The sequence below is a fragment of the Saccoglossus kowalevskii genome, chromosome 16 (genome assembly GCF_978046115.1).
Source record: "Saccoglossus kowalevskii chromosome 16, keSacKowa6.1, whole genome shotgun sequence".
NCBI classification, from domain to species: Eukaryota; Metazoa; Hemichordata; class Enteropneusta; family Harrimaniidae; genus Saccoglossus; species Saccoglossus kowalevskii.
This window is the reverse complement of record NC_140656.1, coordinates 34,636,077-34,656,516: the sequence shown is the minus strand read 5'-3', so window position 1 is coordinate 34,656,516 and position 20,440 is coordinate 34,636,077. Positions and strand designations below refer to the sequence as shown.

The window sequence follows — 20,440 nt, the reverse complement described above, 5'->3', positions numbered from 1 at the left end:
AGATGGTCAACATACAATTATCTTGGAATTAAATTGAAAACAAATGGTAAATTTGACTTGGCTCAAGAAGATCTTAAAAATAGAGCTATGAAAGCATGCTTCAAAATGAAACAGTTATTATTCTCAGATACATATATACCAATAAAAACATATCTTAAAATGTTTGATACCATGATAAAACCAATACTGTTATACTGTGCAGAAATCTGGTCAGATAGTATAATTAAACACCAAAAGATGTATATGAATATCATGTCACCAATGGAACAATTGAAATACAACATGAAATACTGCAAATACCTACTCAAAGTTAACAGCAAAGAGACCAACAAGGCATGTCTTTTAGAATTAGGAAGGTATCCATTAATTACAACAGGTATAAAACAGATGATAAAATACTGATATTGAATAAAAAAAATGCCTGAAAATTCTCTGGTATAAGAAGCATACAGTCTTGGCTTAGAACTAGACAACTCTGGCACCTACAACTGGGTTTCTGGTTTAAAACTTATACTTTAAGATCTAGATATAGACCATTTGTGGCAGGAAGAAAAAAATGTGAACGATGTAATTATAAATAAAATAATATCAGAAAAACTAAAAACAAAATTTGAAAAAAATAACAGATTTTAGACAATGATAACAAAGAGAAAAATCACAAAAATAAATTGCGCACTTATAGAAGCCTGAAAACAAGCTTTGGCTTTGAAAACTACCTACACGTAGTCAAAAATGACAAAATTGAGGATCAGTAATCATAGACTACAAATAGAGACTGGGAGATATAACAACACAGATATAAGATAAGATAAGATAAGATAATTCTTTATTACAACCTTATAGAATGAATTACATATCTATTTTGGTTTATGAAATGCAATAAAGGTGTTAAAATAAACATAACAAGTTAGATATCTAAAATCTACTACAATACAGTTACATGAAATAATGTTAAAAAAAAAAAAATATTAATGACCCATTAGGTGGTTTTCTCTAATGGTATTTGCTGTTTTTATAAATTTGATAAGCTCTGTTAGTAAATATTTGTTGTTTGTATTCAATATATGAATGAATTTTTCTTTGTTTGTACAGTGTTGAAAATTGTTAATTTTCTTTGAAAAATGTGAATATAACAACTCTCTTTCATCTGTGTAAAGTTCACATTTTGTGATGTAATGAATTTCATCCTCAAGTAGGTTGCATTTAGTACATTTTCTGTCTTCTGTTTTTATTTTTGGTCTTTTGTGCCTTCCCATCTCGATGTTTAGTTTATGGGCACTTAGTCTCAATTTTGCTAATAGACCAATGTTTTCTTTATTATCAAGGATTTTAATGTATGGTTCAGTATTTATATTTTTCTTCAGTAATGTATAAGTTCTTAGTTTTGAATCTGGTCTTTGATTATCTTGGTTCCATTTATAATTGTAATATTCATTCACTTTTTGTTTAAACTGGTCTTTTTTAATTGTTTCTAAATTCTTAATACCATACAGCTGTTTTATTTTATGCAGATTCATTAACCATGTGTCATTATATTTGTTTTGTTGTTGATCTTTTATTGCATCATATACTAGACTGATTGGGCCATTCTTAATAATATTTTGGTAGTATATGATTGCATTCAGTTGTATTTTTGCTAGTAATGGTAGTCGTCCAATTTCCATTCTACTACCAATGTTACTTGTTCTGTTATTAACATTTAATAATCGTCTACAGAACATTAAATGGTGTTTTTCTGTACACGTTTTGTCCCAGTACTCTGGTCTGCTATTGATTCCCCAAATTTCTGCAGCATAAGTTAAAATTGGTGTCTGGATGCCCTCAAATAATTTCAATTGTAAAAGCATGTTTAACTTGTTTGATGTTAATACTGGTTTGATTGCTGCATCAGCTTTTTTTGCTTTATCTACCAATCTTTCCATGGTCATGTTCATTGCCCCATTTGTATTAAATGTTACCCCTAGATATGTGAATTGGTTTGTTTTTTCAATCGTGTTTAGCCCATATGAGAATTCTGTATTTTTTGATTTATGACCATTTTTTGTGAAAATCATAATTTTTGTTTTTCTCATATTCAACTGTAGACCCCATTGTTTTGTATATTCATAAAGTGTGTCTAATGACCTTTGTAAGTCTTCTTTGTTAATAGCTGTTAGAACAATATCATCAGCGAATAGAAGTGAAGAGATGTTTTGACTACTTAGGTTTGGACTATTCATTGTACAGTTATCAATGTTGGCTACCAAGTCGTTTATAAAAATGTTAAATAATGTTGGGCTTAATGGACACCCTTGTTTGACACCTTCTTGCATTTTAAAGCTCTCGGTCACTTTGTCATCTAATTTAATTTTGAATTGCATATTCATATACATATGTTTTAGGACTCGATATGCACCACCACATATGTTGTTTTGTAATAATTTTATGAATAGTCCCTCTCTCCAAACTGTATCAAAACATTTTTTTAAGTCTATAAAGCAAGTGCAAAGCTTTTTGTTTTTTCATTGGTATTTTTTGATCAGTGTATGTAATGTCAGTATATGATCAGTTGTTCTGTGATTGCGTCTAAAGCCGGCTTGGTTTTTATGGATTATGTTGCTGGTTTCAAGATGTTGTGTTATACGTTTATTTAAAATTATTGCAAATAATTTTCCAATTGTGTTACTTGTTGATATGCCTCTGTAATTGGCCGGATCATATTTGATATATCTGACAGAAAATAACGCTATAGAGGACGAAGAACATTTTCTTTTAACATGTGATCTCTAAGCGGGAGAAAGAATAAAACTTCATCAGCTGTTATCACCCCCACATTTCGCAAAAAATAAAGAAAAACTAAAATACATTTTAGATAATAACAATAATACAAATAGCAAAATACATAAAGAACTGTTTTTAAAACAATATAGTCAGCCATCTTAAGATACAAATGTAAGGTCATGTACATGCATTAGTAATCCAAACATTCACCAACACAAATATAAAAAACAGTTGAATTTACTTTTTTAGTTCCCGTTCGGACGTAGTCCGAAAACGGGGACTTATGTTTTGGCCTGTGTGCGTCCGTGCGTCCGTGCATCTGTGCGTCCGTGATCACCTGTATCTCGAACATGCATGGACCGATTTAGTTCAAACTTCACTCATACATCACACATTATATGGGACATATGCACATGCATTTTTTTCATGATCCGATTATCGATAGCCGAATAGCCGCCATTTTAAGGCCAAAAATGCATCAAAATCGCACATTTTCACCATTCCGGACCCGGATCTCAGTTATGCATGGACGGATTTTGTTCAAATTTGGTACATACATTAAACATAATAGGACCTTGATGTACGTCATTTTTTTGGGGGGGATCGGGCTTGAAATGGTCGACTGGTGGCCATTTTGTTTTAAAGAATTCAGTTCTGGATCCGTATCTGAGACATGCCTGGATTGATCGAGTTCAAACTTCACACACACAAGGTACATCATGTCACAAATATGTATGTGCATTTGTTTCATGATCTCATTAACGATAGCCAAATGGCGGCCGCTTTAAGGCCGAAAATGCATTGAAATCGCACATTTTCACCATTCCGGACCCGGATCTCAGTTATGCATGGACGGATTTTGTTCAAATTTGGTACATACATTAAACATGATAGGACCTTGATGCACGTCATTTTTTTTTCTCGGATCAAGTTCGAAATGGCCGACTGGCGGCCATTTTGTTTTAAAGAATTCAGTTCTGGATTCGTATCTGAGACATGCCTGGATTGATCGAGTTCAAACTTCACACACACAAGGTACATCATGTCACAAATATGTATGTGCATTTGTTTCATGATCTCATTAACGATAGCCAAATGGCGGCCGTTTTAAGGCCGAAAATGCATTGAAATCGCACATTTTCACCATTTCGGACCCGGATCTCAGTTATGCATGGACAGATTTTATTCAAATCTGGTACATACATTAAAAATAATAGGACCTTGATGCACGTCATTTTTTTTTCTCGGATCAAGTTCGAAATGGCCGACTGGCGGCCATTTTGTTTTAAAGAATTCAGTTCTAGATCCGTATCTGAGACATGTCTGGATTGATCAAGTTCAAACTTCACACACACATGGTACATCATGTCACAAATAGATATGTGCATTTGTTTCATGATCCGCTTAACAATAGCTGAATGATGGCCATTTTAAGGCCGAAAATGCATCAAAATCGCGTATTTTCACAATTCCGGAACCGGATCTCAGTCATGCATGGATGGATTTTGTTAAGATTTAGTGCATATATTAAACATAATATAAGCTTGATGCATACCAATTTTTCTTTGGATCAAGTTCAAAATGGCCAACTGGCGGCCATTTTGTTTTAAAGAATTTTGTTTTCGATCCATATCTCGGACATGCCTGGACAGATCAAGTTCAAACTTCACATGCACATCATACATTATATCATACATATGCCTGTGCATTTGGGCCAGTCCTTTTAAGGTCAAAAATTCACAAAAATTGCACATTTTCACCGTACCCGAACTGAATCTTAGTCATGCGTGGGCAAATTTAGTTAAAATTTTTTTTTTGGATTGTGTTGAAAATGGCTGAATGGTGGCTATTTTGTTTTACTGAATGCAGTTCAACATCCATATTGTTGCTGCTTTGAATGTATACGTCACTCAAATATGAACGGAACGGGGACGTGTCATTGACAATGACTTTTTTTAATTTTTTTTTTTAATTTTTTTTAATTTGTGTGTGTTTTTATTCTCACTTTAATTGTATGTTTGTCTTTATTCACATCTGTATTGCATTTTAGTCAATATTCTATTAGGGATACTAACACAATAAAGATAATTATTATTCAGTGTAACAATTTTGGTGCCAGTGGTATCTTGTTAGTGTGCAACTTAAAAAACATGATCATTTGACTGGCACAAAGCTATTCAAAAATTAAGTTTGTTGTTGTTCCCATAGCAACAGTAACAAATTAACAGAACAGTTGATATGACGTCCCTGGTGAAAAGTTACCCCAACTTTGGGGTCATATTTCTTGGTAATGAAAAAATATATCAAAAAATCAAATAGTAACTTTGGGCCAACACTCAAGCCTAGTAGAATAGCCATATCCGAGTTTTTAGTCAATTTTAGGAGATACATTTGGTGCAAAGCTATTCAAAAATCAGAGCAAATTGCTAATTATAATGATTTTTGATAATATAGTTAACATTCATGTTCATGTATTTCTTTCTTTTGTTGTAGTTCAAAGAGAATGTATCTGATGTACTGAAACCTGAGTTTGATGACCATTACATATTGAAATGGCTTAGGGGTAAGTAGTGATGGGGGTTGCCCTCTTGGGGCAACTTAGGGTTACTAGTATGTAGTGATGGGGTTGCACTCTTGTAGGCAGCTTAGTGGTATGTAGTGATGGGGGTTGCCTACTTCGGGGCAGCTTAGGGGTATGTAGTGATGGGGGTTGCCCTCTTGGGGCAGCTTAGTGGTATGTAATAATAACAACCTTTATTGATATTGTATCCCTTCTGGGATCTAGATTAGAATACAATAAGGATATATATGTAGTGATGGGGGTTGCCCTCTTGGGGGCAGCTTAGTGGTATGTAGATGGGGGTTGCCCTCTTGCAGGCAGCTTAGTGGTATGTAGTGATGGGGGTTGCCCTCTTGTAGGCAGCTTAGTGGTATGTAGTGATGGGGGTTGCCCTCTTTGGGGCAGTATAGGGGTATGTAGTGATGGGGGTGGCCCTCTTGTAGGCAGCTTAGTGGTATGTAGTGATGGGGGTTGCCCTCTTGGGGCAACTTAGGGTTACTAGTATGTAGTGATGGGGGTTGCACTCTTTTAGGCAGTTTAGTGGTATGTGGTGATGGGGGTTGCCCTCTTGTAGGCAGCTTAGGGGTATGTAGTGATGGGGGTTGCCCTCTTGTAGGCAGCTTAGTGGTATGTAGTGATGGGGGTTGCCCTTTTTGGGGCAGTATAGGGGTATGTAGTGATGGGGTTGCCCTCTTTGGGGCAGTATAGGGGTATGTAGTGATGGGGTTGCCCTCTTTGGGGCAGTATAGGGGTATGTAGTGATGGGGGTTTCCCTCTTTGGGACAGTATAGGGGTTTGTAATGATGGGGTTGCCCTCTTTGGGGCAGTATAGGGGTATGTAGTGATAGGGGTTGCCCTCTTTGGGGCAGTATAGGGGTATGTAGTGATGGGGGTTGCTCTCTTGCAGGCAGCTTAGTGGTATGTAGTGATGGGGGTTGCCCTCTTTGGGGCAGTATAGGGGTATGTAGTGATGGGGTTGCCCTCTTTGGGGCAGTATAGGGGTATGTAGTGATGGAGGTTGCCCTCTTTGGGGCAGTATAGGGGTTTGTAATGATGGGGTTGCCCTCTTTGGGGCAGTATAGGGGTATGTAGTGATAGGGGTTGCCCTCTTTGGGGCAGTATAGGGGTATGTAATGATGGGGGTTGCCCTCTTTGGGGCAGTATAGGGGTATGTAATGATGGGGGTTGCCCTCTTTGGGGCAGTATAGGGGTATGTAATGATGGGGGTTGCCCTCTTGTAGGCAGCTTAGTGGTATGTAGTGATGGGGGTTGCCTACTTCGGGGCAGCTTAGGGGTATGTGATAATAACAACCTTTATTGATATCGTATCCCTTCTGGGATCTAGATTAGAATACAATAAGGATATATATGTAATGATGGGGGTTGCCCTCTTTGGGGCAGTATAGGGGTATGTAATGATGGGGGTTGCCCTCTTTGGGGCAGCTTAGTGGTATGTAGATGGGGGTTGCCCTCTTGCAGGCAGCTTAGTGGTATGTAGTGATGGGGGTTGCCCTCTTGTAGGCAGCTTAGGGGTATGTAGTGATGGGGGTTGCCCTCTTGTAGGCAGCTTAGTGGTATGTAGTGATGGGGGTTGCCCTTTTTGGGGCAGTATAGGGGTATGTAGTGATGGGGGTTGCCCTCTTTGGGGCAGTATAGGGGTATGTAATGATGGGGGTTGCCCTCTTTGGGGCAGTATAGGGGTATGTAATGATGGAGGTTGCCCTCTTTGGGGCAGTATAGGGGTATGTAGTGATGGGGTTGCCCTCTTTGGGGCAGTATAGGGGTATGTAATGATGGGGGTTGCCCTCTTTGGGGCAGTATAGGGGTATGTAATGATGGAGGTTGCCCTCTTTGGGGCAGTATAGGGGTATGTAGTGATGGGGGTTGCCCTCTTTGGGGCAGTATAGGGGTATGTAATGATGGGGGTTGCCCTCTTTGGGGCAGTATAGGGGTATGTAATGATGGAGGTTGCCCTCTTTGGGGCAGTATAGGGGTATGTAGTGATGGGGGTTGCCCTCTTTGGGGCAGTATAGGGGTATGTAATGATGGGGGTTGCCCTCTTTGGGGCAGTATAGGGGTATGTAATGATGGAGGTTGCCCTCTTTGGGGCAGTATAGGGGTATGTAGTGATGGGGGTTGCCCTCTTTGGGGCAGTATAGGGGTATGTAGTGATGGGGGTTGCCCTCTTTGGGGCAGTATAGGGGTATGTAATGATGGGGGTTGCCCTCTTTGGGGCAGTATAGGGGTATGTAATGATGGGGTTGCCCTCTTTGGGGCAGTATAGGGGTATGTAATGATGGGGGTTGCCCTCTTTGGGGCAGTATAGGGGTATGTAATGATGGGGTTGCCCTCTTTGGGGCAGTATAGGGGTATGTAATGATGGGGTTGCCCTCTTTGGGGCAGTATAGGGGTATGTAATGATGGGGGTTGCCCTCTTTGGGGCAGTATAGGGGTATGTAATGATGGGGTTGCCCTCTTTGGGGCAGTATAGGGGTATGTAATGATGGGGTTGCCCTCTTTGGGGCAGTATAGGGGTATGTAATGATGGGGGTTGCCCTCTTTGGGGCAGTATAGGGGTATGTAATGATGGGGTTGCCCTCTTTGGGGCAGTATAGGGGTATGTAATGATGGGGTTGCCCTCTTTGGGGCAGTATAGGGGTATGTAATGATGGGGTTGCCCTCTTTGGGGCAGTATAGGGATATGTAATGATGGGGGTTGCCCTCTTTGGGGCAGTATAGGGGTATGTAATGATGGGGGTTGCCCTCTTTGGGGCAGTATAGGGGTATGTAGTGATGGGGGTTGCCCTCTTTGGGGCAGTATAGGGGTATGTAATGATGGGGTTGCCCTCTTTCGGGCAGTATAGGGGTATGTAATGATGGGGTTGCCCTCTTTGGGGCAGTATAGGGGTATGTAGTGATGGAGGTTGCCCTCTTTGGGGCAGTATAGGGGTATGTAATGATGGGGGTTGCCCTCTTTGGGGCAGTATAGGGGTATGTAATGATGGGGTTGCCCTCTTTGGGGCAGTATAGGGGTATGTAATGATGGGGGTTGCCCTCTTTGGGGCAGTATAGGGGTATGTAGTGATGGGGGTTGCCCTCTTTGGGGCAGTATAGGGGTATGTAGTGATGGGGGTTGCCCTCTTTGGGGCAGTATAGGGGTATGTAGTGATGGGGGTTGCCCTCTTTGGGGCAGTATAGGGGTATGTAGTGATGGGGGTTGCCCTCTTTGGGGCAGTATAGGGGTATGTAGTGATGGGGGTTGCCCTCTTTGGGGCAGTATAGGGGTATGTAATGATGGGGGTTGCCCTCTTTGGGGCAGTATAGGGGTATGTAATGATGGGGGTTGCCCTCTTTGGGGCAGTATAGGGGTATGTAATGATGGGGTTGCCCTCTTTGGGGCAGTATAGGGGTATGTAATGATGGGGGTTGCCCTCTTTGGGGCAGTATAGGGGTATGTAATGATGGGGGTTGCCCTCTTTGGGGCAGTATAGGGGTATGTAATGATGGGGGTTGCCCTCTTTGGGTTGGGGCAGTATAGGGGTATGTAGTGATGGGGGTTGCCCTCTTTGGGGCAGTATAGGGGTATGTAATGATGGGGGTTGCCCTCTTTGGTGCAGTATAGGGGTATGTAATGATGGTGGTTGCCCTCTTTGGGCAGCTTAGGGGTATGTAATGATGGAGGTTGCCCTCTTTGGGGCAGTATAGGGGTATGTAATGATGGGGGTTGCCCTCTTTGGGGCAGTATAGGGGTATGTAATGATGGGGTTGCCCTCTTTGGGGCAGTATAGGGGTATGTAATGATGGAGGTTGCCCTCTTTGGGGCAGTATAGGGGTATGTAATGATGTGGGTTGCCCTCTTTGGGGTAGTATAGGGGTATGTAATGATGGGGGTTGCCCTCTTTGGGGTAGTATAGGGGTATGTAGTGATGGGGTTTGCCCTCTTTGGGGCAGTATAGGGGTATGTAGTGATGGGGGTTGCCCTCTTTGGGGCAGTATAGGGGTATGTAGTGATGGGGGTTGCCTTCTTTGGGGCAGTATAGGGGTATGTAATGATGGGGGTTGCCCTCTTTGGGGCAGTATAGGGTATGTAGTGATGGGGGTTGCCCTCTTGTAGGCAGTATAGGGGTATGTAATGATGGGGGTTTCCCTCTTTGGGGCAGTATAGTGGTATGTAGTGATGGGGGTTGCCCTCTTTGGGGCAGTATAGGGGTATGTAGTGATGGGGGTTGCCCTCTTGTAGGCAGTATAGGGGTATGTAATGATGGGGGTTGCCCTCTTTGGGGCAGTATAGGGGTATGTAGTGATGGGGGTTGCCCTCTTTGGGGCAGTATAGGGGTATGTAATGATGGGGGTTGCCCTCTTTGGGGCAGTATAGGGGTATGTAATGATGGGGGTTGCCCTCTTTGGGGCAGTATAGGGGTATGTAGTGATGGGGGTTGTCCTCTTTGGGGCAGTATAGGGGTATGTAATGATGGGGTTGCCCTCTTTGGGGCAGTATAGGGGTATGTAATGATGGGGGTTGCCCTCTTTGGGGCAGTATAGGGGTATGTAGTGATGGGGGTTGCCCACTTTGGGGCAGTATAGGGGTATGTAATGATGGGGGTTGCCCTCTTTGGGGCAGTATAGGGGTATGTAATGATGGGGGTTGCCCTCTTTGGGGCAGTATAGGGGTATGTAGTGATGGGGGTTGCCCTCTTTGGGGCAGTATAGGGGTATGTAATGATGGGGGTTGCCCTCTTTGGGGCAGTATAGGGGTATGTAATGATGGGGGTTGCCCTCTTTGGGGCAGTATAGGGGTATGTAGTGATGGGGATTGCCCTCTTTGGGGCAGTATAGGGGTATGTAGTGATGGGGGTTGCCCTCTTTGGGGCAGTATAGGGGTATGTAGTGATGGGGGTTGCCCTCTTTGGGGCAGTATAGGGGTATGTAATGATGGGGGTTGCCCTCTTTGGGGCAGTATAGGGGTATGTAATGATGGGGGTTGCCCTCTTTGGGGCAGTATAGGGGTATGTAATGATGGGGGTTGCCCCCTTTGGGGCAGTATAGGGGTAGGTAATGATGGGGGTTGCCCTCTTTGGGGCAGTATAGGGGTATGTAATGATGGGGGTTGCCCTCTTTGGGGCAGTATAGGGGTATGTAGTGATGGGGGTTGCCCTCTTTGGGGCAGTATAGGGGTATGTAATGATGGGGGTTGCCCTCTTTGGGGCAGTATAGGGGTATGTAGTGATGGGGGTTGCCCTCTTTGGGGCAGTATAGGGGTATGTAATGATGGGGGTTGCCCTCTTTGGGGCAGTATAGGGGTATGTAATGATGGGGGTTGCCCTCTTTGGGGCAGTATTGGGGTATGTTATGATGGGGGTTGCCCTCTTTGGGGCAGTATAGGGGTATGTAGTGATGGGGGTTGCCCTCTTTGGGGCAGTATAGGGGTATGTAGTGATGGGGATTGCCCTCTTTGGGGCAGTATAGGGGTATGTAGTGATGGGGGTTGCCCTCTTTGGGGCAGTATAGGGGTATGTAGTGATGGGGGTTGCCCTCTTTGGGGCAGTATAGGGGTATGTAATGATGGGGGTTGCCCTCTTTGGGGCAGTATAGGGGTATGTAATGATGGGGGTTGCCCTCTTTGGGGCAGTATAGGGGTATGTAATGATGGGGGTTGCCCTCTTTGGGGCAGTATAGGGGTATGTAGTGATGGGGGTTGCCCTCTTTGGGGCAGTATAGGGGTATGTAGTGATGGGGGTTGCCCTCTTTGGGGCAGTATAGGGGTATGTAATGATGGGGGTTGCCCTCTTTGGGGCAGTATAGGGGTATGTAGTGATGGGGGTTGCCCTCTTTGGGGCAGTATAGGGGTATGTAATGATGGGGGTTGCCCTCTTTGGGGCAGTATAGGGGTATGTAGTGATGGGGGTTGCCCTCTTTGGGGCAGTATAGGGGTATGTAATGATGGGGGTTGCCCTCTTTGGGGCAGTATTGGGGTATGTAATGATGGGGGTTGCCCTTTTTGGGGCAGTATAGGGGTATGTAATGATGGGGGTTGCCCTCTTTGGGGCAGTATAGGGGTATGTAATGATGGGGGTTGCCCTCTTTGGGGCAGTATAGGGGTATGTAATGATGGGGGTTGCCCTCTTTGGGGCAGTATAGGGGTATGTAATGATGGGGGTTGCCCTCTTGGGGGCAGTATAGGGGTATGTAATGATGGGGGTTGCCCTCTTTGGGGCAGTATAGGGGTATGTAATGATGGGGGTTGCCCTCTTTGGGGCAGTATAGGGGTATGTAATGATGGGGGTTGCCCTCTTTGGGGCAGTATAGGGGTATGTAATGATGGGGGTTGCCCTCTTTGGGGCAGTATAGGGGTATGTAGTGATGGAGGTTTCCCTCTTTGGGGCAGTATAGGGGTATGTAGTGATGGGGGTTGCCCTCTTTGGGGCAGTATAGGGGTATGTAATGATGGGGGTTGCCCTCTTTGGGGCAGTATAGGGGTATGTAGATAGAATTTTTTTTTTATTTGGAACGTACCAATGAAAACTTGAGTAAAGTCCAAAAATAACAATAACAAAACAAAACATTCAGAACAACAAAAACTTTCAGTATTAATACATATCAAGAATATAGAAAATAAATTTTGCAAAAATGCTAAGAATGAAAAAATCATTACTTGAAACAATAATAGGAAATAATTCATCCATGCTAAAATCTTCCAGCTTTGGGGCATAGATGTATAAAGCTGCAAGGAATATAGATCTTTGTTCTTTGATTTGACAATTATTACAATATAAAATGTAATGTTTCTCATCCCCTACTTCATTGCATTCATGGAGATTACATAGCCTGTTTTCCTTCAAAATGCCTTTATGTCTACCGGATTCAATGGGAAGAAAATGTGCAGAAGTTCTAAATTTAGTATAAGCTATTCTATGATTTTTATTTTTAATTTTTTCCAAATAATGTTCAAATTCAACCCTTTAGCACACCTGTAAAAGTCAAGCTTACAATTGTTCAACAAATTGTTTTTCCACTTCATACGGTACAAACATTTGAGCTTCTCTTTAAAAATATCACAAAAATTGTTCTGATGTGGGTCTGAATTAGTTAGATCTGTTATGACTAGTAATTTTTGTATAAAGTTAAGCCATGGGTCATGCACAAGAGTTTTGGATTCTTCATAGGCTGCATCAATGATAGAATTGTTTGTTTTTTTACATACTAGTCTTTGATAATATTTCATAACTGAAACACAGATATCCAATATAAGTGGATATTGACCTAATTCACCTCTACATGGGTCATTAGATGCCTTCCTTTGCACACCCAGAACTCTTTTACAGAATTTAATATGAAGTTTTTCTGGAATTAATTTATCTGAGAAAAGTTTTGTTTCAAAATTGCAATTGCCAACTGTACATTTATTTTTACCAGACCCCTTGTAGATGTTCAGCATAACCCCTCCCCACACATCAGCCCCATATAAAGTTGTGGGTTTGATAATAGAGTTAAATAGTTTTTTAGCCAGACTAACAGAATAACATTCCTCACTGATCCAAAGCATTTTGTACATCTTGAACAGTGGTTTCTGTGCTTTGTCTTGTAGCCTAGACATAGCATTATGAAACTTACCATTTGTTTGAAAAACAATGCCAAGGTAATTATAATAATTAACACACTGTAATTTAGTGGCGTCCAAATAAAACTGAAATTTGTTTTCTAAGTTTTTACCTAGTCTATTAAAAATAATGATTTTGCTTTTGTTAATATTTACTTTTAAATGCCAATTGTCACAGTAATTTTGGACTGCATCAATGCACTTTTGTAACCCCTCTTGGGTTGTAGAAAACAATAGCAAGTCATCAGCATATAACAAACAATTGAGCTTCAAGCCATTTAAATCAACAAGGTCAAAATTTTTAACATCATCACAGATTCCATTAACAAAAATATTAAATAGTTGAGGACTAAGGTTACACCCTTGTTTTACTCCTCTGCATGAATTGAAATATGGAGTAATCCCTGCACTCAATTTAATGCTATATTTAGTGTTTTTATAGATAGCTTTAATAGCCTTATAAAAATTTCCTCCCACACCTAACCGAAGAAGTTTATATAACAGCCCTTCTCGCCAGACTGAATCAAATGCTTTGGAGAAATCAATAAAACATGAAAACAAATAATTCCCTGATTTTTTCAGTTTGCAATTGACATATTTATTAATTAAGGATTTAAGAATATAAATATTATCTGTTGTACGATGGTTTTTCTTGAAGCCAAACTGATTATCCACTATTTGATCAGTTTCTTGTAAGTACTTAGTTAATCTAGTATTTAGTATCATAGTATATAATTTAGATACACAACTAGAAATGGCAATGCCTCTATAGTTATTAGCGTCCTTTGGGTTACCTGACTTAAAAATAGGAATAATGAGACTACTGTTCCAATGTAATGGCATAATGCCTGAATTTAAAACTTGTGTGAACATTTTAGTAAGAGAATTAATAATAAAAGGAGCCCCATGCTTCAACATTTCATTTGAAATCATATCAGTGCCTGAAGCTTTGCCTGACTTTAAAAGTTTAATATGCTGCAATACTTCCTTATTAGTGAAATCTTGATTAATAATGTGTTTGTAATCATCTAAACTTTCCATACTACTAATATCATTTACAATAGTCTGTGAGAAGCTTTTATCTTCCATGTTAACTTTATTATTTAAACATTTAAAGTGATTTAACCATGACTCTACACTGATGTTGTCATACTTTTGTGGGTTTTTATCTAAATCACCAAGTTCCTCAAGTAACTTCCAGAAACACTTAGGATTAGACTCCTTAAGCATAATGATTCTATTACATAAATTAGCTTTATATTCCTTTTTTTTATTTTAATTAGATGCTTGTATTTTTTATTAATTTTATATCGTTCTTGTTTAATACTATTGTCCTTAGGAAACTTGTCTAATAAATGTGAATATTTAATTAAGTTTCTTCTTACCTCACTGACATCATTGTCAAACCACTTTTTATGTTTTGGTTTATTAGACTTTTTTTTAATTTTGGGATTGATAACTTTAAGAGAACTCTTTGCTGCTTTAATAATAATTGAATTGAAGTTAGCCACTGCTTCATCAACATCTACAAAATTAGAACTCTGATAATGTTGAAGTTTTTCCCCTATAGTCTTACTAGAAATTGCTTTAATATAATTTTCCCGGCTGTCGCCATCCCAGATAAATTTGCCGGGTAAAGGGGAAAGCAGGCTATGATCATCTACCATATTATGTTTAACACATGCAGACAGATATAGGACAATGATCAGATAAGTGATTCAAAGGCCAAACTTTGAAATATTGAACAGCACAAAAAAGTTCTGAACTAACAATACCATAATCTACCAAACTGCTACCCCCATATTGGTGACTCGTAAATTTTCCCAAGGAGTCACCTGGAACTCTACCATTCAAAATCCTACAGTTACTAGCACAACAAAGTTTAACCAAAGCTTTACCATATTTGTTAGTCCCTGTTCGGACGCAGTCCGAAAACGGGGACTTATGTTTTGCCCTGTGTGCGTCCGTGCGTCCGTGCGTCCGTGCGTCCGTGCGTCCGTGATCACCTGTATCTCGAACATGCATAGACCGATTAAGTTCAAACTTCACTCATACATCACAAATCATATGGGACATATGCACATGCATTTTTTTCATGATCCGATTAACGATAGCCGAATAGCGGCCATTTTAAGGCCGAAAATGCATCAAAATCGCACATTTTCACCATTCCGGACCCGGATCTCAGTTATGCATGGACGGATTTTGTTCAAATTTGGTACATACATTAAACATAATAGGACCTTGATGCACTTCATTTTTTTTTTTGGATCGGGTTCGAAATGGCCGACTGGCGGCCATTTTGTTTTAAAGAATTCAGTTCTGGATCCGTATCTGAGACATGCCTGGATTGATCGAGTTCAAACTTCACACACACAAGGTACATCATGTCACAAATATGTATGTGCATTTGTTTCATGATCTCATTAACGATAGCCAAATGGCGGCCGCTTTAAGGCCGAAAATGCATTGAAATCGCACATTTTCACCATTCCGTACCCGGATCTCAGTTATGCATGGACGGATTTCATTCATATTTCGTACATACATTAAACATAATAGGACCTTGATGCACGTCATTTTTTTTTCGGATCAAGTTCGAAATAGCCGACTGGCGGCCATTTTGTTTTAAAGAATTCAGTTCTGAATCCGTATCCGAGACATGTCTGGATTGATCAAGTTCAAACTTCACACACACAAGGTACATCATGTCACAAATATTTATGTGCATTTGTTTCATGATCTCATTAACGATAGCCAAATGGGGGCCGCTTTAAGGCCGAAAATGCATTGAAATCGCACATTTTCACCATTCCGGACCCGTATCTCAGTTATGCATGGATGGATTTTGTTCAAATTTAGTACATACATTAAACATAATAGGACCTTGATGCACGTCTTTTTTTTTTTCGGATCAAGTTCGAAATGGCCGACTGGCGGCCATTTTGTTAAAGAATTCAGTTCTGGATCCGTATCCAAGACATGTCTGGATTGATCAAGTTCAAACTTCACACACACATGGTACATCATGTCACAAATAGATATGTGCATTTGTTTCATGATCTGCTTAACAATAGCGGAATGATGGCCATTTTAAGGCCGAAAATGCATCAAAATCACGTATTTTCACAATTCCAGAACCGGATCTCAGTCATGCATGGATGGATTTTGTTCAGATTTTGCACAATGTGTTGTACATACACAGGTGCATTTCGGTCATGATCTGCTTTGAATGTATATGTCACTCAAATATGAACGGAACGGGGACGTGTCATTGACAATGACTTGTTGACAAATGAATCCATATTGTTTCTGTAATAATGTTCATCAATATTAAAATAATCTGGTAATGGTAAGTGGTCATTGTCATCATTAATAATGAAGTCTGACAGTTGAGCACTTCTAGCATTCATGTCACCCATGATTAAGACATCTCCCAATTCATTAAATTTGGCAATATCATTTTCTAAATGATCAAAAGTGTCTAAACCTGAGTGCAATGATGAATTATAAAAGCTTGACCCCTCTGGAGACAAGTAGCAAAAACATGTGTATAAATCTTTTTTAAAACCAAACAATTCCTTGCTCATTTTAATCCACAAAAGATCTTTATGATTGCTATTGATTTTACTGAGACCCTTTTGGATTGCAGTTTTAAAAATAACCATAATCCCCCCTGAATTTCTACCTCTAATTCTACGTCTAACTCTATCACTACGAAAAAAATTAAAACCAGGAAAATCTAATCTACACTCACTATCTAACTATCTAAGATTCTACAAATCCTACACAATCATGATTTTTGATAAAATTTAAAAGTAAACTATCTTGTTGTTTACCCCCAATACCATGAATGTTCCAGGATGCGACTTTCAGTCTTCTCTGCATTTAAAGTGTCAAAATTGTATGTAATGATGGGGGTTGCCCTCTTTGGGGCAGTATAGGGGTATGTATTGATGGAGGTTGCCCTCTTGGGAGCAGTATAGGGGTATGTAATGATAGGGGTTGCCCTCTTTGGGGCAGTATAGGGGTATGTAATGATGGGGGTTGCCCTCTTTGGGGCAGTATAGAGGTATGTAATGATGGGGGTTGCCCTCTTTGGGGCAGTATAGGGGTATGTAATGATGGGGGTTGCCCTCTTTGGAGCAGTATAGGGGTATGTAATGATGGGGGTTGCCCTCTTTGGGGCAGTATAGGGGTATGTAATGATGGGGGTTGCCCTCTTTGGGGCAGTATAGGGGTATGTAATGATGGGGGTTGCCCTCTTTGGGGCAGTATAGGGGTATGTAATGATGGGGGTTGCCCTCTTTGGGGCAGTATTGGGGTATGTAATGATGGGGGTTGCCCTCTTTGGGGCAGTATAGGGGTATGTAATGATGGGGGTTGCCCTCTATTAAAATGTTCTCTCTATGCTGATTTAAGAAACAAGTTCCTCCATACCACAAAGGTCATTACAACAATTGACAAATCTGATAATGAAAACACTGTAGACATTCTAAAAACAAAAGATAAACAATCACTAATTCATTTGGCAAAATATATCTTTGAGTGCTTCAATTTAAGAAATGACACTCATAAACAAAAAATACCAGCTGCTTTATAATAATAATAATAATCTTTATTGTAATCGTATCCTTATTAGGATCTTGACAAAAGTGTACAATAAAGTATAGAAAAAAAAAAAAGGAAGTAAAAATAAAAAAATAACATTAAACACATTAAATAAAATTAAAATACATGTAACTATTTAGATTTTGAGGCAGATGACATACTGTTTTTTTTAATATTTTCTTCTCTCAGATTGAAACAGTTGTAAATATATTTCGACAGTTCCATTATTATTGACTCATTATCACTAGTCATTATGGCTATCATTTTTTCTTCATTTGATGTAATATTATTAAGATGTTTTGTCATGGTAATTAGGGGTTCTCTCACATTTGTGTAGAGTTTACATTTGAGCAGGAAGTGTTCTTCATCCTCTATTTCATTTTCATCACAGACTGGACATTTTCTGTCACTTATTTCTACATTACTGTATCTTCCCATTTCAATCTGCAAAACATGAGCACTTAGTCTAAATTTTGATAATGAAGATCGATGATGCGGGTTTTTTATTATATCTAAGTATTTTTCAAATGTAAAGTAATACCTTTTCTGTTTTGTTTCTTGTTCTCCGTTTTTATTTGATTTTATTATGTTTTCACTTTGTCTTCATTTGTATTTTTCGTCTTGCCATTCTGTATGTATTTGAAACTTTATTGTATTTTAAAAATCCAGATCCTGAATAGGATATGATTTCAATAAAGGCATTACTTGCTCCTAAAAATGGACATAGATCTAAGTACAATAAAGCATGGTTGTATACAGTATATGGGTATGTAATGATGGGGGTTGCCCTCTTGGCAGCAGCTTAGTGGTATGTACATGTAATGATGGGGGTTGCCATCTAGGGGCAGTATATGGGTATGTAGCGGTGGAGTTTGCCCCCTCTTTGGGGGCAGTATAGGGATATGTAGTAATGGGGGTTGCCATCTTGGGGCAGTATAGAGGTATGTAGTAATGGGGGTTGCCCTATTGTAGCTTGGAGGTATGAATGTGTTTATTTACTGATTGTTGATGTTTGTCTGTATCAACTTTATATTTATATACACTGTATATACTTAATGACTTTTGATACCTTGGGTGCTTTTTGTTTCTCAGACTTGCTTATTTTGTGATACTGACTTAAATTATCTATTTTTTGTGAATTTTTGTGTTGTATTTGGTAAATTATCTAATTTCATTGAATTTTTTTCATCAGTTTTATGACATATAAACAAGAAGTGTGTTGGATCTGATAAATGACGGATAAATCCTTAAATATTGAATAAGATTGTTTTGATATTTGTTTACAGCAAGACACTGGGATTTGAAGAAAAGTGAAAATATGTTGCGAGAAGTAAGTATGGTTAACACAATAGAGTCTTTATAAGTCCCCGTTCGAACAAAGTCTGAAAACGGGGACTTATAATTCGGCCTTCATCAGTGCGTCCGTGTGTCCATTCGGAGTCATATTACAGAATCCTTTGAACCGATTTTGTTCATTCTTTGCATGTGCCTAGTATGTGGGACAACCGGCCGTGCGTTCGTCCGTCTATCTGTGCGTTTGTCCGTCCAGAGTCATATTTCATATTGGACCGATTCTGTTCATTCTTTGCATGTGCCTAGTACTTTATGTGGGACATATGCACATGCAGTGGTTTAGCGATTATAGTAATAATAATTATAATAATAATAATAATAATAATAATAATAATAATAATAATAATGAATTTATTGCATAATAAAATAAAATTTTAGTAATAAAGTACAATATATATAAAACTGAAGTAAAAGTAAAATGTCAGTTATTGTTATTCCTAATTTCAAATATTTTGTATAAGTATTCACCAACTTGTCTTATAGTACGTCTTCTCTTGAACTCATAATATATTTAAATATCTGGTCATCACTTTTCAATTCTTCTAGAATTTTGATATTATTAAATAAATTTGTTTTTCTGTCTGGTACCATGAAGAAATGTTCTTCATTTTCAATTTTGATCTGGGAACATTGCTCACAGATTCTGTCTTCTAAAGGTATTTTGGGTTGGGTATGTATTGGGTATTCGATTCAAAATGGCCGACTGGCAGCCGTCTTGTTTTTCGGACATGCTTTGTCAATTTTCATTCAAACTTGGTACATAGATTATACATGTTAGAATACATGTCCACGACAATTTCTTTTGCAATTGGATAAAAGATGGCTGACTGGCAGGCATCTTGTTTTTTTTTTAAATGTGGTATCTTGGACATGCTTTGTCAGTTTTCATTAAATTTGGCACATACTTTATGGATCTTAAGATACATGTCCATGAAATTTGTTTCAAAATCAGATCAAGGATGGCTGATAGACAGCTATCTGACTTTTTGGCCTTACTAATATATTTGGAGATTATGTGCCATTTTCTTTTGTATTTGGCACATACATCATACATGTCACTTTGTTTCATAATCAGATCAAAGATGGTTGAATAACAGCTGTTTTTATTTTTGGCCATATTACTATATCTCTGTCACCCATGTATCATTTTCATTCATATTTATATGTCATAAATGGGTACATGTACATGTCAATTCAATTTGCAATTTTATCAAATATGGCATCCATCTTGTTTATTTAAAATGTGATAACTTAGACATGCTTTCACTTGTGATCTATGTTTTCCTTTGCTATGTCTTAAACACATGTTCGAATTTGATGTAAATAGACAATCAGTTGTATATGCCACTTTGGACTCAAGTTTCAAGGACACACTCGCGACAACCCCTCCACTTTAATATGACAAGCACAAAGAGAACTTTAAAAAATTTAACAGGGACTTTGTCATTTTCAATGACTTGTTTGATTAGTGTAACATATCGCTGTCTGTCACCATTGCATACTTGATTAGTGTAACATATCGCTGTCTGTCACCATTGTATACTTGATTAGTGTAACAT

General features: G+C 39.3%; 1 protein-coding gene across 2 annotated transcripts in view; it reads left to right on the top strand.

The window, feature by feature from the left end:
- The window catches only part of LOC144358857 (SEC14-like protein 2), an 80,177-nt gene that overhangs the window by 10,942 nt on the left and 48,795 nt on the right, over positions 1-20,440 (top strand). For both annotated transcript variants that reach the window (XM_085491413.1, XM_085491414.1), the window contains exons 4-5: positions 5,254-5,323; positions 18,815-18,858. In XM_085491413.1, the coding sequence (XP_085347539.1) occupies positions 5,254-5,323; positions 18,815-18,858 (114 nt within the window). The remainder of the gene's footprint in view (positions 1-5,253; positions 5,324-18,814; positions 18,859-20,440) is intronic.